Source organism: Mixophyes fleayi, chromosome 8, assembly GCF_038048845.1.
Source record: "Mixophyes fleayi isolate aMixFle1 chromosome 8, aMixFle1.hap1, whole genome shotgun sequence".
NCBI classification, from domain to species: domain Eukaryota; kingdom Metazoa; phylum Chordata; class Amphibia; order Anura; family Limnodynastidae; genus Mixophyes; species Mixophyes fleayi.
The window spans coordinates 41,902,891-41,930,409 of NC_134409.1; the positions used below are offsets into that span (position 1 = coordinate 41,902,891).

The following is a 27,519-nucleotide window of genomic DNA, read 5'->3' on the forward strand; positions in this document are numbered from 1 at the left end:
CACAAATCTACATGGAAGGTTGGTTTTTATATGAACTTGATTGCTTCTTTACTTGGTAACTGTTTCACTTAAGTAAAGCTCACCAAGGGTGTCAAATCTGAACCAGCTTATCTACTTTGTTGCTGGTAATTACAGATCCACTTTTAAATACATCTTCCTGCAAGTCATGGTGCTCAGTTTCATTGCACCTTATCTATTTCATGGCCAGTGTTTTCTATTTTGGATGATTAATATATTCTATTGCAAATAATGGTTCTGTACCTAATGGCAGCCTTTCACTATAGCCCATGAACTTGTTTTTTTTTACATGCTGCTAGTTACAAGAACTCCAAATACTGATGTTCTTTAAATTGAATGCTGACTATTAAGAATGTGAAATGTGCACATATACATATCTTAATATTTATACTTCTTGGGAGTGTCAAGTTATTAGTTATACATTATGATGCAATTATACTTCAGCCTAGTTGCAGTCATGTTCTATATTAAGGAAGGAGTATTGAAGATGACCTGTGTGACGATTATGTAGTATATCTAATGACTAATTGTTATTTTCTGTTGAATTCATGTATGACAATGTATATTTTATGTAACCTTGTAACGTAATCTCAACGTGTGCTTTGCTAGATGACATGAGTCTGAACTGCAAGTGTCAATAATCTGTTGAAATTAGCCAGACTAGGGAGAGATAGGCATCTCTGAGGAGTTTGAAGCCCCAAAGTTGTAAACCATCTAGTCAAGCAGAATGAGCAGAGGTGAGAACTCAAGGTCCTGTGAACATTCCCAATCTCAGGACATTCCTAGCTCACTTCGAAAGCCCTGTGACATTTGGGACATCAATCTGTCCTTATTGACAGCTAAACTCCAAATGTGGGGGGTGAGAGCTATGTGGAAAAAGGTTTAAAATCTTCTGCCTTAGACAATATTGTGTGCATTTTCATGACGGGGTCTATCAAGATTGAAATGTCCCATATTTCTAAGTTGTGTTCCCTTACATACACCAAGTCGTAACTAGTAAGTGTTGACTCTGGTTTTATTTCCTATTTTATTTTCTGAAACTTGCTTGTGCAACTTAATGTATGTCTTGTTATAAACGCTTTTGTAACTAAGCCTAACACTTTTTGGATTAAAATGCATTTATTCTAGCATTTTCTCCATGATTCTTTGTGAACTTACGAAGCTGAGGGAGGCTTATGCTTCATGTGTATGTGATTAATAAGTGGTTTTGGTGAACTTAAGGACACCATAATAAATCCTTTGTGGTGGCAGAAAAGGTGTATCCATTGCTAAGTGACTAAGGTGATGCAAGTCACGGCCAGCTGTTCAGATAGCTGTATCTGGGACAGGCTGGGAGCTCGTGACAACCTGCTATTCAAATTAAAGACTGAACTTTTATCCTGATAAATAAATATATGTGTTGTCTTGGTATTGTGTTAATTGGTTCCAGAGGTAGAGGTTATCAGCAACTTTGATCTAATACTGCTTCAGTTGAAAACAGTTCCTGACACATTGGTGTAAATTTACCAAGCTGCAAGTTTCCGTCGGGATTGAAAGTGGAGATGTTGCCTATTGCAACCAGTCAGATTCTAGTTATCATTTATTTAGCACATTCTACAAAATGATAGCTAGAATCTAATTGGTTGATATAGACAACATCTCCCCTTTTCAAATGCCTTGGAATTTGCAGCTTGATAAATTTACCCCATACCCTCTTGTGTAGACATGATTACATCTACCCTGCCAAGATACATAGACACGTTTCTGCAAGAACTGTGTCTATCTTAGGAGCACATCTATCATTTTACAATTATTTGATGAAATTCAGTGGAAAAAAACCTATACATTAGGCACTTACAATATCAAATTGCTTTATACATGTATCAACGACATAGATGGATGCAAGCATACATAACACTATTTTTGCAACCGATCACAACTGAAAAATTAACAGGTTAATTTCAATTGAACAATATAGAGTTAATTTTACTTCAAACCTATTTCTGGCATGAAGGACAATATTACAGACAAATCCAAGGTACGGCAATGGTCACACAATTTGCACCCATTTACGGCAATTTGTTTGTATTAAAATGGGAAGACACAAAATCCAGGTTCACAGCTGTTATTTGGAGAGCACAATTTGTTGGGGCTGTTACATTGACAACATTTTCTTCATTTGAAATGGACTGGAAAATAAGAAACTATACATGTTTCTCACCTATATTAATTCTAACACCAAAAATCTAGAATTTACTTCCCAAATTAGCAAAGAAATTAAAGTCTTTTTAGATTTAAAAATGTTTATCCAAAACAGACAAATTCAAATGAGAACACAATAGGAACACGAAATAGGATACCCTTGTCTTGTTCTTTTCTTCACTAAAATTGATCAGATACAAAACATTCCATCAAAACTCTAGTGACATAGATATTAACCATCGATAATAAATATGATTAATTCCAATGTTTTTTAGCACTGTATACAAATAATCCCAATTGATCAGATGAAATGCTTTTTCCAAATTCAAGCTGAATATGCAATCAGGTTCCTGTATTTATTTTTCATTAAAGTGTTGAATAACTGAAAAACCTACAAATACACGATAAAACCTTACCTTTATCAACAATATGTGGAGAATACATTTCAGATAGTCAGCACGAATTTTTGTCAAATTTTTGTATCCGACATTAGTTAATGAGATGGATCTGTAGGGTTTCTCCCATCTTCTGGTAATAAGCAGAATTGAAATCTTCCAGTGGCTGCCCCTGCTTAAACATGGTATTATAACATAGCCCCTGTCACAATGTGTTGCCTTAGGTGGTGCATCGGTTGGTAATGAATCTCATCCCATTGTGCCCTCCTCTGCCCTGGATAGCACTTGTGTGTGGGTATAGGTGACCAAAGGGGGTCCCGCTCATGTAGGTCTTACAACCATCTTTTTATATGGACACAGAGGTTGTAGTGTGGTGATGCAGTGCAACAAGTGTAAAAGTAAATCGCTCATATGCAAAACAATGGAACTTTATTAAAACTCCCTGGGCTTCCACGCCAGCACATGACTTAAATTGTAATAATGAAATAATTATATTCATCTCTTATAGCCTCTAGCATATTTCTTAAGGAGTGGACAGTTCAGTTGCAGCACAGTTACATAACATAACAATCTTATATATTTGTTGGAAGGAGATCTCCTGATACTAATGCAGATAATGATGATTTACACTCAAACTGAAACTCCTCACGGGATTGTTTCCCCCTATATATATCTGCTGTACTTTAGACACTCTCTCTTAGGACTCTGTTGTCTCAGTCTCTCCACAGACTTCGCTGTCTTATGCTCTCCAGAGACTTTAATGTAAACCCATCTTTCAGCTTCCCCAACTGTAGCTCCTTGCTCCTTCACTACCCTATTTCTCCTGTGCTCCTACTCAGCTTCACCCTCAGCATCATCATCATTATCAGCGCTGAGAAGTTAATGGCGCTATATAAATAGTTGATGATGATGATGATGATGAGAATTGTAAAACAATTCTCCTGTGAACCCATCTGGACCAGGGAATTTAAGATTTTTCAAACAGGAAACTGCCATAACTACCACCTAATTTAGTATTATTCCTGAAAATTGAGCAATTGGTGGATATAATCCTTCTTTTAAAGTTTACCATAAAAGTCTATGCAGATTCTCACGATAAATTACCCACTATGGTGGAGATTTCCAATTTCTTATTTTAATTCTTTAAAATTAGCTTTTTTGGCTTTCACTAAACTTGCTAACAACTTGCAAGGTGTCATATTTTTGAGGTTTAAAACAGGTCTGATCAACTTTCATTTTTGGTGGGCATGAGAGCATCTGCAGCTTCATATACCTTCATAGAGTGCCGTTGCAGTCTTGAACAATGCTAACTGGCTTAAAACGACTCCCCATGCAATACAAACAAGTCTACTGACCACCATTACTCAAATGGAGATGTATATGAACTCTCTGGTGCCCAATAAGCAACAGCAAAGCAGAGGGTAGAAAATGCATATGGTCCCCATTATGGCGGCTAGTGACAGCGCATGAGATGACACCAAATTCTTATAATTACTCCAATTCTTGTTTCTTACAGAGCTATTCAAGAGACTAAGTCACCTATGCAGGCTAATAACATTACTTCTGCCATTCAAGAATTAAAAGAACACATTGTGCAAACAGCAAAACAAATAAATGTAAATAAGCAGAAGATCAGTTGAGCTTTTTAGGTTATTTCCATAAACTCCAGAAGCAAAACTGATGACATGAAAAATAGATATAGTCATAATCAACTACACTTAGTGGGGCTCACCAAGTCATTAAAAGGTCCTGCTCTTAAACACATTTTATTGATTGACCTCCCTGAGGTGCTCAAAATTTGTGGGTGTTGAGATACTGCAATAGAATCAGACTTAATATTGATTGTGTGATTACACTGGATGGACTGCAGGTGGAGCTGTTCCTAAATGTGTTACTGTGTTGTCAATATGTATTACAGTAATGTAATTTTTTGTACATGGAATGTTCTAGTTCCCGCATGTGGCTCCCTGGTGACCATTTTTCTAAAAATGTAACCTTCACAACCATAGCAACAGGCCTAGGCCTTGACTTATTAAACTACACAACCAGTATTAGCAATAAATCTCCAGTAATACAATACAACATAATATTGCAAGTCCAGCAGTCATTACACATTGTTCACTAATCTCTCTTTGGTCTCACAGGTTGTTAACACAAAACCATGTAGTGGCCATTACACATTGTCCTCTTTACACATGTCTCAGAGCTTCCCTTAGAGGGAAGGAAGAGAGAACAGGCTAGCAAGGCAAATTACACAATACAGTCTATATTAAAATCAACATTCACTATTTTTCAATATTAAGACTGAACTGCAACATAACACCACAATCTTTGTAAATATCACCTTGCTGCCATATTAAATAACAAACTGAACTTATCGCACTTAATCCGGTTTTACTAAGAACAATAAACAACCCACAATTGTACAGTATTGCAGGAATCACTATATCTAGACCACACTTTTCAATCATAATGCTATCTCAACATGATATTTACAATGTTACACTATACAGTCTGTATCTTTATCTAGCAGATATTCACAAGCTATATAATAGGCACAGTCAAATACAATGTAACTATCTTTCCCAAGTAAGAATTTCCATACACTTAAACTAACTTATCTTATTTACATTTTTATCTTCCTAAATAGCAATATCTATTACTATTCAATAACTTACAAAATAACACTTCTTAAAAGCTAGACCACATGGCCTATGGCTCTGTCGGACATTTTTAACAAAGAAATCTTTTTGTAATCTTCTTACAACACAAATATCTCATAAATTTGGGATGAGAATGTCTACAAACAAATACAAACAATGTCTTCTTACAACAGAGGTATTCTCTCTCATAACAACCTTTTTGCTAACTTCCATCTAATACCACTTAACAATCTTCACTTAATCACAGACAATGTAACATAGTAACATAGTTGATGAGGCTGCAAAAAGACACCAGTCCATCAAGTTCAACCTATTTTGAATCTCCTACGATCCCTCACTTATATTTGAAATTGATCTTGATTAAGCAACCACCAATCTGTTTCAATGGGAAAAAATCCCTCCTCACCCAATATTGCAGTCGTATTTCTCCCTGAATCCACTACTTATTTTAATTAACGGTCGTAACCCTGGATACCTTTTCCACTAAAAAATTTTTCTAACTCTTTCTTAAACATATCAATTGATTCTGCCATCACAACCTTCCCTGGCAGTGAATTACATATTTTGACTACCCTTACTGTAAAGAACCCCTTTCTTTGCTAGTAATTCTACAAATTGACAGCCAGAATCTGATTGGTTGCTATAGGCAATATCTCCACTTTTTCAAACCCGCAGTTTAGTAAATATACCCCCTGGAGTGGTAGACACCCAAGAAAAGATAGAATACACTTGTATCTCTATGGCCCATAACTATTTTCTGATGTTTGCCACTTTGGCAACAATAAGTTTATAGGACCATGCTTTAACCTGGCTGGAAATCGAGGGTATTACCAATACTGATATTGATATTGGCTTAGAAATAGGGATTAAACATGCTAATAATGGGAAATATCAATTATATAGACTTATTAATAAGTCAGGAAGGTTGATGTGAATGACTACACACACACACACACACACACACACACATTAACCAACCGGTATGTTTTTGTACTGTGGGAGGAAACCAGAGCACCCAGAGAAAACTCGCACAAACAGAGGAACCTACAAACTCCACACAAATAGGGCCCTGGTTGGACTCAAACTCATAACTCCAGTGCTTTAAGGCAGTAATGTTAAAATGTTAAATGCTGTGTCACTGAGCTACCCTAATAGGAATAGATAATATCATTAAGTAGATTTTACCACTAAATCTTCACAGATAGTATATTGCTTTAGATTGTCCAATCAAAAGCTTAAATATTTGGGAGTAAACATGTTGCCCTCACTACAAGAACTGTGTAAGCTTAACTACACCCCTGTGATAAATAATATATTCAATACTCTGGGGAAAGTTCACATACTTAAATGTATCACTACTGGGAAGTAATATGGATCCTATAGGTATTATTTTTCTATTTAGCTTAACAAATGCATATGTTCCCTATCTGTATTACTAAGGTTGATGCACATAAATGTATTAGGCTAATCAAACGTTTATATGGCAAAACAAAAAAAACAGTACAGCCCTATGTTAGGAAGTAAAAAGCTTCCCCAAAAATATGGCATTTGTTCATGACAAAAACTTGTGAAAAATACAAATCATATGGTAGTTAGAAGTAGCTGCACATTAGCTCGGCTCTGTGCCATACTTCCCTCTTTATTTTTATTCTTTCTAATATAAATCATCAAAAACGTGTACAACCTGATAGTAAATGACACAGTAGCGCCGTGGAGTGTTATCACACCACAAAAACAACCTCAACCATGGCACACCAAATTGACCCCCCCCCCCCCCCCCCCGCAAAAGTCCTCTTGTATTGCTGAGGGCCACTGGAGGAAATCTCACTCCAAGGGGATTTCCTCCACTATAAATTCATAATTTGATCTTACAACATGCTCCTATCACTTACCAGGCAAACATACTTCACTTCCCTAATATCCAACCAGTCTTCTAACCCACTACATAGAAACAGTAGTGAAAGCCTGTGCTTCCTCTTATGTGTGTCAGCTTTAGATGGTTTAAAAACTTAATTAAATAAATATTTAAAGCACAGTGCATATTAGTGAATATTAGTGAATATTAAGCGTTATTCTCACTTCAAATTAAATATGAGATATTTACAAAAGATAGTTATATAAAGTATAGAGTTCTTTTACCCGGTGAAGTAAGTAAGACAAAACCGTGTTGCATTCGAAGGGGAGGGGGGGAGGGTATTTCAAACGTGATGGCAGATTTATATTAGGGGTAGGGCATGTCCTAGATCAACTTTAAATTTCAGTGTACAAATAAGTTATCAAGTATTTGTGTGCTACATGAAAAAACATACAGTATATTTCTTATGTGCAAAATAATAAACTAATTTGCATTCCTTGCATTGCAACATGTTTTTTTTCAGAAAACTTGAGTAAGAAAACGTACTAATTTTTTTTGCTTAACTTTCCTTAATGAATCAGGCCCTATATCACTGAACATTGTAGCTTATTTATTGATTTTTTTCACTGGGTTTCCGAACTTTGCGAGTAACAGTTTTAGGTATACATAGTTTAAATTTAAGATTATTTATCTAACTGAAAGACAGTTTAATCAGTGCAATTTTGCACCAATGGGAAATGTCAAGTTAAGAGAGTAAAAACATACATTCCAAATCATGAAAAGTACATAATTAAACTTTCTTGGATAACACCATCCAGGTTCAGAAAATTGTGATACTTCTTAAATACTTTAGGTGCAAAATTTGAATGCCTAGCTTCCTATGTATTTAATTATGAGTCTCTTACACATTTGTATATCTATATCTACCAAACACTTTGGGGAATTTATGGTGGCTCCGATGATTAGATATGAGTGCACCCTTAGATTCCACCCACCACTTATATAAATGGCATTTGTTGCATACTTTAACACATTCCTGTGTTAACTTACTAGTTGCATCTTGCAACTTTGTTTCTTTTACACAAAGCCTGTAAACATAAACTCTGTACAGATATCTTTTGGTGTATGGTGTATAAAGTCTTTTATTGTATTTTTAAATAATGATTTATTGAGAAGTAGGTCGGCTCATTCTCTGTATTTCATTTACTAGTACACTAAAGAATATTACCTTTTAATGACACCATAGCAGAATAGTATAAGTTGTTTAGTATAGTTCACTGATTATCATTTTTAAAGTGATGTCCAGGTAATCGTAATCTTTTTATATGAAGCAAATTTAAGTGGAAATTCTGTAAAATTAAACTACATTTTTTTAAAAAAAGAGATTCACAGCATCGTGTGGTCTGAGATCAAGATTGGTTCAACCTTAGCATGTATCGGTGGTAGTCATTTTCTCGATTACAATAAGAACGACAGCAGATTTGCCTACAAAAAAATGACAATGGTGAGAAATCAGACATGTATAGAACACAGACTTACCAGAGCACAGGCACACACTACATCCGGCAAATGTCATATTCATTACGATGGAGGATAGTGCCGCCTGTGTTCATTTTGTCCCACACTGACATTTATAACTTAGGGTTAGGGTTAGGGTTAGCGGCTCTAGATATTATAGCCAGCGTTTGTCATTTTAAAGTTATGAATGACAGTGTCAGGCTGTTAGGTAAGTCTGTGTTCTATACATGTCTGATTTCTCACCATCGTAATTTTTTTGTAGGCATATCTGCTGTCGTTCTTATTGTAGTCGGGAAAACGTACCCAACCCACTGAGTAAAAATATGTGTATCTATCAAAATATAACATATCTGGGATAATGAATCATGAGGCATTACAGAGCCATGCATTACATAGCCATCTCCACAGCCAACCACCAGGCTGTGTAGTTTCCCAAACATCCACTAGCTGGAGCTATGTGCTACTTTATTCTATAGCAACTTCAGGACAGTTTTTCATGTTTTCTAACTGTCAGAAAAACAGCATCAGCTATAATGTGAAAATTGCTACCCATGAAAATATGAATTTATGGGAAATTGTGTAATCTGAAGAGTCGTAGAGGAGGGCTGGAAATTTTTGGCCTGGGGATGGGAGGGAAGGAGGGGTTGGGGCAAACACAAGTAAGCTCAGGCATTTCCACCACTGTGCTATTAGAAATATGGTTGTGGCTAACACTGTGTGAGTGTGATATGTCTACAAATGTTTCTAAAATTAGTCAAATGTATAATACTTATAAAATTGTGTTTACAATAAAACACAGTCAGAATGGCTGCGAATCATCATCTGCAAGTCTCTCAGTTGCCAGACATGATCAGGAACTGTGTGGTTGCAGACAGAACAGCATGTAACTGGTGTTTTCTTATCATTTCAGCCGAAATAGCTAGAAAAGGGACCATCCTCTTATCCTACCACAAAATGTTTCCACTTTTTTAGATGACGTCCAGACTGTTGCTTTTTATGAAAAATGTAGGCATTTAAAGATCACCATATTTGGACATGTATTTCACGGGTGTCTTGTTGGGAGCCCAAGCTTTGAGTTTTTCTATTGAGCAGCACACCCCAAAAAAACATAAAAAAAATATATTTCTTGCTTTTAATATCCCAAGTGTTCCAATTTGAATGCAGTTGTGTGAAGGGCAGTATTGTTGACATTTTTAGTATATATTTATTTATATTTATAAATATATTTATCTTAGAACCAATTGTCTAAATTTTAATTATATTGTAGAGCAGTGTCAGGAATTGGTAAGGGAACATTCCCTCTTTTCCCTATCTCATTGGGTGTTCACCTGGTGTGGTGGCAGCTACACGTAGCTCCAATTTCAAGTAGCATTACTCCACTTGTCAACCATGGAACAGTCTACAGATTAGGAGCATCCCAGTGTCAGTACAGGCAGTAGTAGTACTTTTTCAACCTCTACTAGTAAAAAAGGTAATGCAGGAACAAAATGTAAGAAAGCGTGCTCAAAATCTAAACAATGTTTGCCAATCCCAAAGAAGACATCAGCTCTTGATGTTATGATGTAAGGAAATGTTTCTGATGAATGTGATGATTTGTCTAAAAAATTTAAATTAAAATGGCTAACATCCCATACACCACTCGCAGTGGCAAGAAAAGGCTCAGACCATGCCCACTTTTTGTTAGTAGGAGTCCTACACGTACTAGAATACCCATTGCAAAAGAGAGTGTCCAACCTGATCATACATCCTGAAGTGTTTGTTTACAGATAGTGACACAGGACTCAGAAGTAACATAGGCAGCCAGGAGGGGCACAGATGGCCGTGGGGTGTCATCACCGGACCAGGTAAGTGGGGCTAAGAACCCATTGTGTGACAGAAGGATAATGATACTTGTGTCTAAGTAAGATGGGCACCAGTGGTACCACCTCATGGCCATGATAAGTGCATAATCATGCCAGGGCATAAAACCAAAAAAAGCACCTTTTGTGTTTGGAAATAATTTTATCCCAACCCAGACAACATTTGTAAAAGCATCTGTAGCCTTTGTGATGCCACAATAAGCAAAGATAGGGATGTTAATCATCTAGGCACCTCCTCCCTGTTAGTTCATTTGCAGTGAGTTCATTCAAGCAGCTTTTCAAACGGTGGAAAATTGTGTATAGTAGCAAGAAGCCCACCTTTAGCTAGCAGCTGAATGTATAGACACCTAATTTTCACTTTCAACACCTCCATCATCAACCTCCTCATTATTAGTATGTAGTCCAACATCTAATTTTCCAATTCAGACTGACTCCCCTAGTGCAATCCATGATTTCCAAGGGACATCCTTGTGCACTGCAGAAGGGAATAAGAAGAGTAAGCATAGCTTTAAACAACAATTGTCTGCGAATCAATCGTTTGCTAGAGTAGCAAAGAATGACAGTCAGCATCATGTTGCATAGCGGATCACTAAAGCCATGACAACTGTTAGCATTTGATGTGCGTCCTATTTCTGCCATAAATGCATCAGGTTTTAGCCGATTAGTTGAGGTCATATCTGCATCTTGATTCCATTTCTCCCGAACAACAGTTCCTCAGCTGTACCGGGAGGCTAAACAAAAAGTAATTCAGTCCCTAGAAAATGCCATTGTACCATCTATCCACTTAACTATGGATTATTGGACCAGTGGTACTGATCAAACAAAAGACTACATGACCGTGACAGCGCAGTGGGTAGGGGTATCGCCAACAGCAGCAGCAGCAGTGCCGGTAGCTTCATCATCGTCCTCCCCATCCTTTCTGCATAGTAGTGCTAGCACACACTGTCAGGTCACTCACAGGCATAGCAAAATGGCTCACCCCGCTAAGACTCTCCTCAGGATTCCTCATTGCCGATATCAGAACAAAAAATAGAGGTCAGTGCAGGAGATGCTGTTTGTGGCATGTAAAATTTCTATCCATTTTCGACATTCAGCAACCACATGTAGAACATTCCAGCAGCAGCAAAAAGAATATAATCTGCCAAGCCACTAACTGAAGCAAGATGTTGTAACAAGGTGGAATTCCACACTTTAAATTCTTCAGCAACTAGATAAAAAGCAAAAAGCCATCAAGACCTACACATCGAGCCATTATATATGGAGGGGGTTGGGCATGTTATCTTACTCCAGTACACACTGGAGAATCATTTCTGTTTCATGCAAGCTACTGAAACCATTTGAAATGCTAACAAATGAAGTGAGCCAGACTGAGTCAAGTCATGCACCTAGTTAAACTATTGGAAAAGCAACTATGAAAGCTGGAGGAGGAGATGAAACTTAGTGAATCTGCAATGTATGTTGACCTTGTAGATTAAATTCTTTATTTACTTCACCAGGACCCATGGGTTTAGGACATCTTGAAATTGGATCACTACATTTTGACAACCATGCTTGAGCCTATGTTTAAGTAACATATAATGTCTTTCTTTCTAACTGGCACAAATCTTCACAGATGCAAACAGCTCTTTTTGAGCAGGTTGCTGGCTCAAGTCGCACATGATATGTCCCCTGCTTTAGCTTCTCCTAAAAATGGTACTGCCAGTTTCTTTTTCCCTTTTCTAAGAGTCAGACTGATGATGAGTCAACACAGCACACCAATGTGAATGATTGTTATGACATCCGGTCAGGCTTAAAAGAAATGCCCACCTATATTAACACCTCCATCATGTCTCGAATTGGTACACCTTGTATTAGTAGGATGCTGCAGGATTACTTTAATGGCAATGTAAAAAGTAGCATCTTTTCTTGGAGCAAAAAAAAGGCAATTTGGAGCCCCTTGCACTAACTAGCTATGGTGTACTTAAACTGTCCTCTAGTGTGTACTCAGAAAGAGAGTTTAGCACAACTGGGAACACTGTGAGTGATTGTTGGAAGGAACTACCAAAAGAGTAGAAAAACTGGTGTTCATCAAAATGAATTGCAAATTGTATGAGGAGTACCGTTTGTGACACCAATTACATACAGAATCTGTAACCCTAGGTTCCAGTGGAGATTAACTAATATTGTTTGATGATGATCTTTATATCAGTGATGAGGATGATAATGAGAGTGATGACATTGTCAATATAGAGGAAGATCACCACTGTTAGCCAAATACCCATTAGTAAATTTTTACAAGCCATATCTATTCTCCAATTCATCAACCAACAACCAACATATTCTCTTTTATGGGGGCCCAAACAAATCAAGCACTTGGTCAACAATTTAGGAATTGACAGTATTATTAGGTCGAAAATTCCCATGGTGGACAGTATTATTAGGTCAGCAATCAAAAGTCTACAGTATGGATTGTGTTAAGGTTAGAGTTAGGGCTAGAGATAGGGTTAGGGTTAGGGCTAGGGCTAGGTATTGCTTTAGATATAAGGATAGGGTTATGGATATTATTATCAACCTAATAATACTGTCTACATTTCAATTGTCAACCTAATAATACTGTCAATGTCATTATTGTCAAATTTACAACCCTGTCTATATTAGGGTGTCCACCATATAAATGTTGATCACGTATATATATGTATCCCACCCATATGGTTGGGCCCAAGAACAATTCCATTTTCCAGCATTTTACATTGTGACCTTGGTCTATCATCTTCTGTTAAATGTCTACTGATGCTGCCGCTGTCCCTCTAATGAACTCTGATACTGCCACTGCTGTCCCCCTCCAATGTGTCGTTGCTGCTGCCCTCTCTAATGTGTTGCTGTTGTCCCTCTCCAATGTGTCACACATACTTCATAACGGTTATGTACTTGGTTTATCTACTTTTCTAAAAAGACAATGTAATTGATCTAGACATCTGTGATGAGGATGATGATGACTGTGATGACATCATGCGATGTGCTTTGGAACGATAATCGTAAATCGTTGGAGCATACACACAAATGCAATATGGAGACGAAAGGTTGTTTTTCATGTGATTGCCCGATAATCGGCTGAAAATCCTGTAGTGTGTGCCCAGCCTTATCTATCAGCACCAGTCTCCCAGTGATCATATCTGTGTGTATGACAATATTACTGCAACAGCAGCAATTATTTGCACTCTGGGATTCTGAATTTTATGGATAACAATTTTATGGAAAAGAGATCCCATGAATGTACAGTATATAGTTTAAATTAAAGATTATTCATAGGACTCAAAGCCAAATTTAATCAGGTCAATTTTGCATCAATTTGAAAATCTCAGGTGAAAGTAAAACTGATAGTAAAAACTTACAATTAAAAATCAAGAAAAGTGCATAGTAAAACAATACAACCAAATCCATGTTCAGAAAATTGTGATAGCTCTTAAAAACTTTAGGGGCAAAATGTAGAAAAAAAGCACAATAATCTTTTTACACTTGAGAAACCACAAAATATGTAATCATCTTACCTCGTGGTCCATATATTTGAAGCACTTTGTCGTTCAGGATGAAATTGGGTGTAAGATGTATATATTTTCCTTTCACCCCACAACCACCGTATTGTAAGGTGTATGGATAATCTCCGTAAATAAAAGGGTCAGCTATGATAACATCAGCCTATGAAAAAAGAAGGATATATGGAGTATTTATTTGACCATGAAGTTGGATGTTTGGATGTTAGAACACTGACATTGATTCATCGCGCATCAAAAGCAAGTAGAATACATTAGAAGTAACTGCATGTGCAAGACTTTATATTCTCCATGTTCTTCATTCTGCATTACTGTATACAGCCCAATAACTGGCTAAGGAACACAGTATTGGTATAGGGAGGAAGCCGCTTATAATCAATGAGGACAATGCTGAAATAATTGAATTATATAGTATGATACAATCAATGGGACATTATTGGTATGATTTAATCAATGGAAGAAATCCTGGTATAGAATAATCAATTGAGGCAGTGCTTGTATTATACAATTATTGGGAACAATGTTGGTAGAATGTAATCAATGGAGGCAATATTGCTATAATATAATCCGGTGGTAGTCATATTTCCGATGGAAGAATATTGACATTAGCCTGCTGACATGAAAATGCTGGTATTTCAATTTGGCTGACACTGATAAAATACTGAATTGGAACAACATCATTCCATCGCTGAATGAGATTTTCGGTGCAAGTTTTAAAAATCAAACGATGCCATGTGCTTTGGAACGATAATCGTTAATCGTTGGAGCATACACACAAATGCGATATCGGGCCGAACTGTAGTTTTTCATGTGATTGGCCCGATAATCGGTTGAGGCAGTGCTTGTATTATACAATTATTGGAAACAATGTTGGTAGAATGTAATCAATGGAAGCAATATTGATATAATATAATCCTGTGGTAGTCATATTTCCGATGGAAGAATACTGACATTTATCCTGCTGACATGAAAATGCCGGTATTTCAATTTGGCCGACACTGATAAAATACTGACATTGTGATTTCCGACAGTCAAATGCAAACAGTCGCAATGCCGACATTTAATCAGTAATGCCTGTGGCCCCAGCGGCTATACAACAAATTAGAGCCGCTGGCAGTATACAGTGTTACAAATGAATAAATAGTAATTTAAAAAAACATGTCACCCCCTTCCCCAGTCAGCCAGTCTAGCGCTGGTTGGAGGAAAATCAGGGGGACAAATCGAGTAGGGTCTATTATTTAAAATAGACACTGATAATGTCATGTTCATGAGCTAAGTCTAGTTGGCTGAGATGATAAAATGTATGGTATCTTACGCTGCACATGTGACTAAAGATGTTCAGAAGACAGACCAATGGGAGTGGAGCATCTGAGATGCGTGAATAGGTAAGTGACACTGTCACTGATTACACACTGAGGTGTCCATTATTATCTGGAAAGCGGATTAAAAATCACTGTTAGTACATTACAGTACCTTATCATAGGACTCCCTTTTTGGCCTTTTGTACTCATTGCTGCTTGACCAAGTGTTGGGAATTAAAACTTTTATACTTCTAATGAAAAGTCTTTGTTTTGAGGCTTGAAACATATAGATAGATGCATCAGTCACCATTTCCTGTCAGTATAAAAAAGTACACACATTTAGTATAGCAGTGCACAATACACAAGTGTGTTAATATATATACTTTGAATGTACATATTGCTAATTTGATAATGCACTCTTGCAGATTTTAAGAAGGAAAATTAATACAAAATATACTTATGTCATATAAAAACTACTTCATTGTCTAATTGGGACCAATTAAGGACTATTAGAATATAAGGACACCCGACATCAAGGCTGCATGCATTCCATAAGAGGTCTGTTATCATTCAGATGGTAAGTGATGACAGAGCTACCAGAACACCACAACAAGCTGAACATAGAACACCCCGGGGATGATGCAGAGTTGGACGCAATTGTGCCACAAAATCACTTGTATCTTTGCGGCCCATAATACTCGAATTGACTATTTTCTGATGTTTGCCACTTTGGCAACAACAATAAACAAAATTATTATTATTATTATTATCATTTATTTGTTAGGCGCCACAAGATTTCCGCAGCGCCGTACACAGTACAAACAGTAGACTATACAGGGTGAAACAGTACAGAACAATAAACAAAAAATTAACATTGCACCAATAAGTTTATTGGACCATGCTTTAACCTGGCTGGAAATAGAGGGTATTGCCAATAAACTCAATTTGATATTGGCTTAGAAATAGGGATTAAACATACTAATAATGGGAAATATCAATTATATAGACTTGTTAGCAAGTCAGGAAGGTTGATGTGAATGACCACACACACACACACACACACACACACACACACACATTAACCAACCGGAATGTTTTTGTACTGTGGGAGGAAACCAGAACACCCAGAGAAAACTCACACAAACAGAGGAACCTACAAACTCCACACAAATAGGGCCCTGGTTGGAATCAAACTCATAACTCCAGTGCTTTAAGGCAGCAATGTTAAATGCTGTGCCACCGTGCTGCCTTAATAGGAATAGATAATACCACTAAATCTTCACAGATAGTATATTGCTTTAGATTGTCCAATCAAAAGCTTAAATATTTGTGAGTAAATATGTTGCCTTCACTACAAGAACTGTGTAAGCTTAACTACACCCCTGTGATAAATAATATATTCAAAACTCTGGGAAAGTTGACATACTTAAATGTGTCACTACTGGGAAGTAATATGGATCCTATAGGTGTTATTTTTCAAATTAGCTTAACAAATGCATATGTTCCCTATCTGTATGATGCACATAAATGTATTAGGCTAATCAATAGTTTATATGGCAAAACAAAAAACCCAGTATAGCCCTATATAAGTTGCAATTCAGTAGGTACGAGGAAGTAAAAGGCTTCCCCAAAAATATGGTATTTGCTCATGACAAATCATATGGTAGTTAGAGGTAGCTGCACATTAGCTCGGCTCTGTGCCATACTTCCCTCTTTATTTTTATTCTTTCTAATATAAATCATCAAAATGTGTGGAACCTGATAGTAAATGACACAGTAGCGCCGTGGAGCAAAAGTCCTCTTGTATTGCTGAGGGCAACTGGAGGAAATGTCACTCCAAGGGGATTTCCTCCACTATAAATTCATCATTTGATCTTACAACATGCTCCTATCACTTACCAAGCAAACATAGTTCACTTCCCTAGTATCCAACCAGTCTTCTAACCCACTACATAGAAACAGTAGTGAAAGCCTGTGCTTCCTCTTATGTGTGTCAGCTTTAAATGGTTTAAAAACTTAATTAAATAAATATTTAAAGCACAGTGCATATTAGTGAATATTAGTGAATATTAAGCGTTATTCTCACTTCAAATTAAATATGAGATATTTACAAAAGATAGTTATGTAATGTATAGAGGTTTTTTACCCTGTGGAGTTGGTATATTTTGGCTAATTATGTTACTCACCGAAGTGTCTCTCTTCTAGTTCTACATACAGCACAAGATTTTCATGTTTACTAATTACAACTTTATTCTGACTCAAAGTCAGTGTCTCTCTTTTGTCCAAATGTCTCTCTCGCAGTCTTATATATATCACTCCTGGCTACAGATTACAATTTTAATTATAGCTGGTAGTAGTGATTTATAGCACTTTTGGGGAAAGACCATACTTGCCAACATTTTTTTTTTTTCTTCCGGGAGATGCCGGCTGGGACGTGGGCGTGCAGGGGGCGGGGCTGCGAAATCGCGTCATTTTGGCCCCGCCCCCGTGACGGAATGACGCAAATCGCGTCATTTTACAGTGGGGGCGGGGCTAAACGCCGCGATTCCGGGTGAATCGCGGCGTTTAAACTAAATTTTTCCCCCTTCCTATCAGGGAGATTGCCACACTCATCCGGGAGACTCTCGCAAAATGCGGGAGTCTCCCGGACAATGCGGGAGAGTTGGCAAGTATGCGAAAGACCATCTGGAGTTTGTTAAAATAGAAATGTTGGTCTAGCAGAAAATAAAAAGCATTGTGGTTGCAGAGCCAAACTTTTACACTATACACACTTTCCTTATGTCGTCCCATGCTGTTTATTTGGTCCGACCCATGCTGTCTGTTGCGTAATGGTCTCTCAATGTTTCCATGGTGATGACTGGATCTGTGAGTGACGTACATCCCTAGGGAAGCTTAGGGTAGTAAATTTAGTAAAACTGTACTTAACATCACCAAACTGCCGCATTTCCTGTAGAGCGGTTTCAGGCTGGAATATTAAATGATTGGTCAAAACTGTCACCAAATCTGCCAGAAAAAGACAGGTTTTTTTATACCTGCTTCTGATTGCTGTTTGAGCTTTCTGGTCATTCGGAACATAAGAGGATGCACCACTGACTTATGAATTATGAGAGCAATCATTATTTATTGATTAAGGGGCAAAATTAATTTATAACTAACTAATGGGGACAAATTTTAATGTGCATTATATTAAGGTAGCAATATTATTGTATTGTAAATTATAAATAATGTTGCCCTTTAATCAATAAATAATGATTGCCTCCATAATTTATATGTCATTGGCGTCTCTTATTATGTTCTGAATGGCAGGAGAGCTTGAACAGCATGCAGTCGGAGCAATCTCGTCTCACAAACACCTCATTTTTCTGGCTGCTTTTCTGGCTGTTCTCATGACGGTGTGTCAAGCAGCAGCTTAGTAAATCTGGCTGTTTGGATTTTGATCATATTAAAATAATGATGGCAATTTCTAAAATGGTGCTTTGTTAAACTGTGGCTTTCAGTTGTTTAACTGGTGGTTTGGCCTTTAGAAAATCCGGCAGTTTTTATTGTAAGCAAACCAGCAAGCGTCCTTGAGAAAGTCCATTTGTATTTTAATAATAGTGTTAAATTGAACTATTAAAGATTTTCTATCGTGGGATAAGCAGAGGTACAAAATCTTCCATATCACCCAACATTGTTAAATAAACCGAATAGACTGATGCAGCAGAGGTTTAAACTTTGATGAGGTTGCTGTTTTGTGATGGCCTCCGGAACTCCTGTAGTTTGCTTCTTACACTGATGCGCCGATCTCTGAGTGATCATGTTTGTGTGTATGACTATGTATCTGATTCATTAAGGAAAGTAAAGCAAACAAAAGGAGTCATTTTACACCTTGGCAAAACCATGTTGCATTGGAGGGGGAGGTAAATATAAAATGTTGGGACAGATTTATTGTTGGGCTAGATCATGTCTTAGATCAATTTTAAATTTCAATGTAAAAATAATGCTATCAAGTATTTGTGTGCTACATGAAAAAATAGCCAGTATTTAACTTATGTGCAAAATAATAAACTAATATGCACCTTTTTCCTTAATAAGTCAGGCCCTATGTGTGCTCTAAAAAAAGCAACAATTGCATGCATATGCAAAGAAAAGGTTTGTGCAGTACTGCACTAGTAGCATATCCACCGAGTTTGCACCAGGTATATGTCACATACACTTACGCCCAAGTTTTAAACTATTTTTTTTATTTGTGAAAAAATCCCAAAAATCTGGAGAAAACAGCTATTTTATCTAGAGAATGGCCATCACAGCTTATCTTTTAATTTATTAAGGGGTTAAAGCAGGAGAAATCAGAGATTTCACATATGTATAGGCGCCAGTGTGGGAACTACCATTGGTGCGGAAGGTGCCATCTCCTCCCCCCCTCCTTGCAGCGGGGCCCACAGCTCGCTACTTCCGCCTCTGCTAGGCTCATATGTGTGCATCTGCTTTCTGGGCATGCACAAAGCTAATTAAGTAGGCTAAGCTAAACAAATTGGTGTAGTTCTCATTCTGCATCAGCCACTTTAAGTGTAAGTTACCATTTTTTTTATATACAGTGTCAAGGTATAGGTTCTCACTACTTCGTTGTATAGTAAACAAATACCAGCACACACTTTAACCTGCAAAAGAACTGTTTTCCAGAGACAAAAAATCAACTTTGCGGGAACTTGTGATATTGCAGCTATTATGCACAAATTGATAGCTACTGAGCATTTAATCTATTATGACAATAAATATTGCTGTCTAGGAAATCCACAAACATCTTATCATCATCCATATGATCAAGAGTTGCAATAAAAGTATTTTGTGTATTTTATAAACACATCAAATTGTGCCTCGCAGTTATGTATTAGATAAGGAACTTCCACACCCCCATTATCAGGCAGGAAAATACAACACCAACACTCTACATGAGATGCACAGATCTTAACCCATTCAATTCCATATGGAGAAATACAGAAAACTACAGCCTCAAATAACGCAGTGCAAAACACAGCTTCAAAAAATGTCTAGTTCAATGGTTTGGGAGCTTTTACATGTATACTCTCAGGGGTGTGAATATAATGTGACATATATCTCCAGTTAATAGATACACACTTGACTAATGGAGCAGGTTATTCCACTTATGTCTTATATATAGATGGGAGGCAGTGAGGGTTGGGTCTGGGGAGAACTACAGCAGTGGGGGCTACAGGTGTGAAACGACACATAAGAAAGTCACATGGAGAAGAAAAATGGCTTGCTGCCCAATGCTGTATAGAACTGGAGCCTATTACTAGAGTAAAATACTGTATTTAAGTTCAAAAGTTAATATTTTACAGAGCTAAATGTTATTTGTGGACTTTGGACGTCCCTTAACATTTAAATAGTTGTTCTTTTCGAACTGTGCATGTCCCTGTAGTACTATAATAGGTTGCGGAGCAGAAAATATGTGCCATGTAGTGAAAAAATATGCAAAACAAACATAAAAAGCAGCAGTGAAAAAACTGAACTGAAACATGTTCTACAATATTAACATATACATTGTAATACATACATTTCTCAGTTAGCAATGTTAGAAGGCTTTTTGCATGAAATGGTCTAGATACATACAAGCTTTACATTAGACAAAAATTCAAACTTACTTTTATCTTCTCAATAATCATCGCATTTTCAGGTATGTTTGGATTTATTGCAATCACAATATCTTCATATCCATTGTCTTTTAACTGCACCATTGATTCTATAGCTGAATATGAAACTTGCAATGTAGAAATTAAAGCAAATATATGTAGGAACTTCATTGCTGAGCTGCCTCTTTAGTGTACGGCTTCTGTGTGTAAGAATTTAAAGTTTAAATAGAATCACAACTTATCTTTATTTTTCCCACACCTTCAGAAAGGAACAAAAGAATTTATTTATTTACTTTTCACTTCTGGTTAACTACCTTGTCTGAAGATAAAGATTTAGATAACTATTAACCTTGACCAAGGGTGAGCCAACCCCTGGATTTAAAAGACGCGTTTCCTTTCTGAATACGCATTTCCATACTGAGCATGTGAACCAAAGTGTGTCCTTATCTAGATCTGTGCCTATTGTAGTGTGGATGATGATGACCAGCAGCAGGACAATTAAACGTTTCTGATTGGCTATTTGCATATTGACCTCTACAACTGATACTACATAAATCAGTAGCCTTGCGGCTATATAATATGAAGCTGTGACCGTCTATTCACATTATTTATTTGTCATTTCCATTTGGACTACTGCAGGAAAGAAGATTCCCATTTAATTTTTAAAGGGTAAACAAAGAATGTGGAGGTGTTTGTATTTAATTACACTTTGGGGCATATTCAATTGTCGGCGGAAACGCAGAAAATCTCGCGCTCCGTGCACTATTACCGTTATTACAGTAAAAGTGCGCGTAAAAAACGTTATTACGGTAGTTTTCTCGCTGGATTTCAGCTCGCAGCTCCCTGAGCCACGACGTGAAATCCAGCTAACTATTACCGTAATAACGGTAGTAGTTTTAACGCGACGGGGAATCCGGACAATTGAATATGCCCCTTTATGTGGAAAATGTGGCTTTCGCATTTATCAATAACTGTTGAGACATTATTCTCTCTTGTGTATTTGACACTTCATGACATTATTATATTGTGCATAAGTAAAGCAGCTTTAGCATTTAATACTAATACTGCTGATCCGCATCTCTATGCTATTGTTAGGTGTAAGTATACACACTTGTACCCTTGATGTATGCCTGGCACAAATACTACTGTTTTTGAGTGGGATGCATATTGGTATACGTGTGACTTGTCACACTCATATAAGTATATTTCTGCAACAACATTTTTATGCCTGCTCTCATTACACAAATGCATCCAAATCTAACTTAATGAGGCATAAAGCGTTTATTAACCTAAAATGAATCACAAATTGTATCTGCAAATGTAACATTTTCAAGAACTAACTGGAAATACATATATAGATATATATAAATAGATATATAAAATGAATATAGAAATAATAATAAATACAAACCTTAAGTAGATCGTTTGGTGATGCCTCTTGTGTGTTCTGAGGATACAATGAATGTGTGTACAGATATTGAAAGCACTACCAGAGAGGTTGAAGCCAGTAAATCATGTGACCCAGTTGTAGGAAATTCCAACAGCAAATAGTGCTTTTGCCTCTAATTGTAATACCTGGCACACATGCATGTGAGTGTATATATATATATATATACTGAATACAAAATATATGCTAAAGCCAGCACTTAGTATATTCAAAAATATGAAAAGTGAGCTTTAAAGTTTTGAGAAGATCTATGTTTGAGACGAAAACTATTTTACATACAGTTTACTGACTGCTGAATACATGCTTTAGATATTCTTGCATATAGTGAGTGCTGGCTTTTCCTTAATCATATTCATTTGATATATACTTGCTGCCTTGCACCAAACTTTGGTGTCCTGTCTGAAGGCATATATACACACAGGTCTTGAACAGCTGCTGCCATTATGGAATAAATATCTTCTAAATTCTTTGTGCATTCCATGAGTGCCATCTGCTTTTTCCTATATATCTATATCTATATCTATCACTCAAAAATAAGGGGGAGCTTCCATACAATATCAATTCCAATATCATTAAAAATAGTTTTATTAAAAATCACACAGATTCAACACGTACCAGAAATCAACCTTGTATGAGCAAAAAGCTGAAACTTCTCCGGATATCTCCGTTCAGTGGTTTCCACATATAACCAGCATATAGCAGCAATCATTCAATAGAGAGGTGGGTGGCTTCGCCTTGCGCTCAAATATAACAATGAGTATTGGCAAGTGTGGTGAGCGAACGTGGCTGCAAAGGATGGAAATCGAATACAAACAATGATTATTGGCAAGTGTGGTGAGCGAACGTGGCTGCGGAGGATGGAAATTGAATACTTGAGCGCAAGGTGAAACCCCCCCTCTCTATCTATCTAATAGGAGTCCGGTTTACTCCTTTTCACCTAGCTGCTCGTATATCTCAGTTGCCCTAGTGCACACACCCCCTTCTCTTTCAAGCAATCATTCAATGACTGATTGTAAGCCAGAATCCTCTACTGTCTTGATCTTGTTTTCTCTAGACTTTTTTTTGTCTGTTTCTGATTTCCTTAGCACTCCTTTTCCCTTCTCAGATCATAACCTTATCAGGTACACCCATCACCCATCACAGGTACACCCATTCACCCATAGTATTTTAACCTTTCTGCTGTCAAACTCTACAAAGGCTCCTCATACCAACGGAAATCATAACCCTAAGGATTTTCAAAAGTTTGCCACATCTCCAACACTTTATCTCCCTAATTTTTACATTCTCCTCCCCTGATATGGCAGTACCTCATTTTCACCAAATCCTAGCAAGAGCTCTTGATCAAGAGGCTCCAGCGAATCTTCATACGCCGCGTTGACTTTAATGTCAGCCGTGGCTCATTAAACTAACATAAAATCTTCACATAGTTTCCCAGAAAAGCAGAATGTCACTGACATAAATCTCGTACCTCTAATGATTTCCTCACATATACTGCTATCTACCACTTCTATAAACACTCCACAGAGACTGCATTGACTAAGGTTATCAGTGGTTTGATCACTGTAAAAACTAAAGGAATTACTATCTTCTAATTCTCCTCGATCTCTCTGCTGCATTTGACACTGTTGGCCACTTTCTTCTCTTACAAATGCTACAATCGCTAGATCTTCAAAACACTATCCTATCCTGGCTCACATTCTACCTATCTAATCACTCTTTCAGTGTTAATTTCTCTGGATCCACCTCTATTCCGCTTCCATTATCAGTTGGAGTACCACAAGGCTCAGTACCAGGTCCTCTGCTGTTCTCTAGCTATACCACTTCTCTTGAAAAACTAATAATCTCCTTTGGATTTCAGTATTATCTCTATGCGGACGATATCCACATTTATCTATCCTCTCCTGATCTCTCACCATCTGTGTAGTCCTGTGTTTCTGAATGTCTTTCTGCCATTTCATCTTGAATGTCCTCTCACCAACTCAAAGTCAATCTTTCAAAAACATAGTTAATAGTATTCCCACCCACCAACACAGTTACTTACCTGACATATCTATTTCTGTTGACAACATGACCATAAACCTCACTCCACAAGCTCACTGCCTAGGTGTGATCCTTGGCTCAGAACTATCCTTTGCTCCCCACATTGACTCTATATTTAAATCATGTTGTTGCATACTTCTAAAAAACATATCCACAATGTGCACATATCTCACACAAGACACTGCAAGAACTTTAATTCATACACTCATCATCTCCCACATTCACTATTGCAATTTCCTCCTAACTGGTCTTCCATGACTCAGACTCTCACCCTTACAATCTATTTTACATGCAGATGCTATATTGATTTTCCTTGAAAATCTTTTGTTCTCTGCTGAGCCACTCTGTCAGTCTCTACATTGGTTGTCTGTTTTTTACCAAATAAGTTTAAAATACTTCTACTAACATGCAAGGTCAACAACAAAACTGCACTAACATACATCTCCTCATTTCTCTCAAAATATCTCCCAACTCGATACAAGATATCTCCCAACTCGTTCTGTACAAGACCTGCGCCTCTCATTCACTAGCATTACATGCTCCCATTCCCGGTTACAGGACTTTTTGGATTGTACCCAATCTGTGGAATTCCCTCCTCACACAATAAGACTTTCCTCTGGTCTTCAAACTTTCAAGCGTTCTTTGAAAACCCACCTCTTCAGGCAAAAGCTTATAATATTCCTAAACCACCCTCTTAACCTCACTAGGTAACCCTATTACCACCCTTTACATAGTTCACATAAGACAACAACTTTCTGACCCCTGACAAACATTGCTGTGTGACTGGATCATATAGTAGCACTTTGCCTCATGTATCAAACTCCCATTATCCCATAGATTGTAACAGGGTAAGCTTGTGAGCAGGGCCTTCTTACCCCTCTGTCTGTATTACCCAGTATTGTTTCCAAATTGTAAAGGAATTCACTGGTGCTATATAAATAAATGTTGATGTTGATATAGTATATATAGAAGTGGAAATTTAAATTGGCAATGGAAAATGTCAGCTTGCAAAGCTGAAAGGGGCAAAGATCCCAGTAAGTAGTGACTCACGGCCATTTTGACTGTCACAGTAGGTACTTACAATGACAGTCAAAGCCACTCCTCTCTCGGATCAATACGGTGCACTCAGGTGCTAAAATACAGGGGGCGCTGGTGGAAGAAGGACTTGTCCTATAATAGACTCCATCATCCTTGCTGGAGAGAAAGTGAGTGTCTTTGAGGGGCATTAACATTATGTGGGCGCTGGTAAGGTATTAATGATATTTTGGTGCTGGTGGGAGTAATAAAATGGGGACTGGTGGGGGTATTAATGTAATGTAGGGTTGGAAAGCTATTAATGCAATGTAGAGTCTCTATTAAATATGGAGGCTAATAAATTAATGTTGGGGCTCACTGGGGGAAAATTCAATGCTATTGAATTGATATTGGTGCTGTTTGGGCCGTAAATAGCCGTATTAATTAAATGTGAATGCTATTAATTTAATGTCAGGGCTGGTGTGTTTGGGGGAAACAGTATATTTCTTAAATTGTAATGCAATTAATTTAATGTCAGGGTAAATGGGGTGGGTAATATGTCTATTTATTAAATAATGATTTTGCTGAACTGTTCCAAGGTGTCAGGACTTTGTCTTGACTGTGCCACTTCATGCTGCTCTTCTCAGAAAGGGGAAGCAGTGTGCAGCTAATAGTAGGGCCTGCTGCATTTCCGATGTGTTTGAAGGGGAAGAGCATGGGTTGAGGGTGGCATAACACAGCGATAGCCACACCCTTTAATGCAGACTAGAAGACCAATAAGAAGCTTGTTGTAATGGATGGGGTTCAGGAACCTCGTGCTAAACTAGATTGACACTGGCCGGCCAGAGGTGCGGAGTCTAACAAACTCTTCGGTATGCACCAAGAACCGCCGGTGGGATGGCATTTGCTGATGGGAGCTCGCAGGTCGTGGTTCTCAGGTCTGCCCCTAGGTGTAACACTGCGAATGGTGATAGAGAATGGTACGCAGTAAAAACAGGTGACAGGTAGCGTAGTCACAATCACTACCGGGTCTGGATACACAATCTGGAGGCGAGGTACAAAATCAGAAGACGGGATTTGGTCAAGCCGGGTTTGGTTCACAGGCTAGCAGCGAAGTACAGAATCAGCAGGAAGAGACAAAATCAGGTCACACTGGTACACTGGATAACGGGGATAGGTGCAGACAAGCCTAGAATGGTACAATTGAGTCTGGAGAGTAAGGAATGGTGAGCCAACCAAAAAGTCTGGTACACAGGAATCAGTAAAGGCACAGGGAGAGCACAAGAGACACGCTGCAGCTGGAATCAGAAACCTACAAGTTGCTCTGACATTGGATGAGCGTCAGAGCGAGGTTTAAATACATAGCAGATTCAAATTCCACACTCTGAGTTGCAGTCATGAGAGACGACGCTGGAGTGGGGAGTCTCATGACACTTTTAATGGATTAGACACACCCTCATAGTATGCTGTATCTGCTGTTGTTTTTACCAAGATGTCAGGGACAGCCAGTGTTCTGTCATGCACAGGGCACGAAAATGTCTTCTTATAGCTCTGCATGCACATATATTAAAGATAATCTTCAGCTTTTCTTCTTCTAATGCTGTTGTGATGTTTACCACTTGTTTGTGCTATACTAGTTAACAGCAGTCATGTTAAGCAAGAACCAAGATCATATCACATCCGAGTCAAAGGTACAGTAAAAACATAAGATAAAATAACATTGCACAATGAGGCCAACATCTGTAACATCTTTTTAGTATAGAGTAGCACAGTTGAAAGGTAAGTGTATATATCCATAAACATCTGATGTTCGCTCAGGAAATAATTAGGGTTCTGTGAGGTAGAAGTCTATACAGTTCTAATAGATAATGGGCTGTAGTGAGGCTTCCCTGATGGGGTATGTGGAATGCTATTCGGAATACTTGCATGTTCCCTGTTCTTGTTATGACATCCCTCTGGTATGACGACATGTGGTCTTTCACCTTCCTGATTTGACTGTATCGTCCTCAGGCTTGGAGCACAGTGTCTACTATATTCCTGCAGAGTTTACTTGCAGATCCACATG

At 37.7% G+C, this 27,519-nt stretch overlaps 1 protein-coding gene across 1 annotated transcript in view; it reads right to left on the minus strand.

Moving 5' to 3' along the window:
• LOC142099211 (calcium-activated chloride channel regulator 1-like) overlaps positions 1 to 22,433 on the minus strand; it is a 49,518-nt gene extending 27,085 nt beyond the window's left edge. Inside the window, exons 1-4 of the mRNA XM_075182432.1 lie at positions 22,365 to 22,433; positions 20,966 to 21,153; positions 15,493 to 15,633; positions 14,017 to 14,164 (exon numbers count right to left, since the gene is read on the minus strand). Of these exons, the coding sequence (XP_075038533.1) occupies positions 14,017 to 14,164; positions 15,493 to 15,633; positions 20,966 to 21,124 (448 nt within the window). The 5' untranslated portion in view covers positions 21,125 to 21,153; positions 22,365 to 22,433. The remainder of the gene's footprint in view (positions 1 to 14,016; positions 14,165 to 15,492; positions 15,634 to 20,965; positions 21,154 to 22,364) is intronic.
• Between the last annotated feature and the right edge of the window lie 5,086 nt (positions 22,434 to 27,519).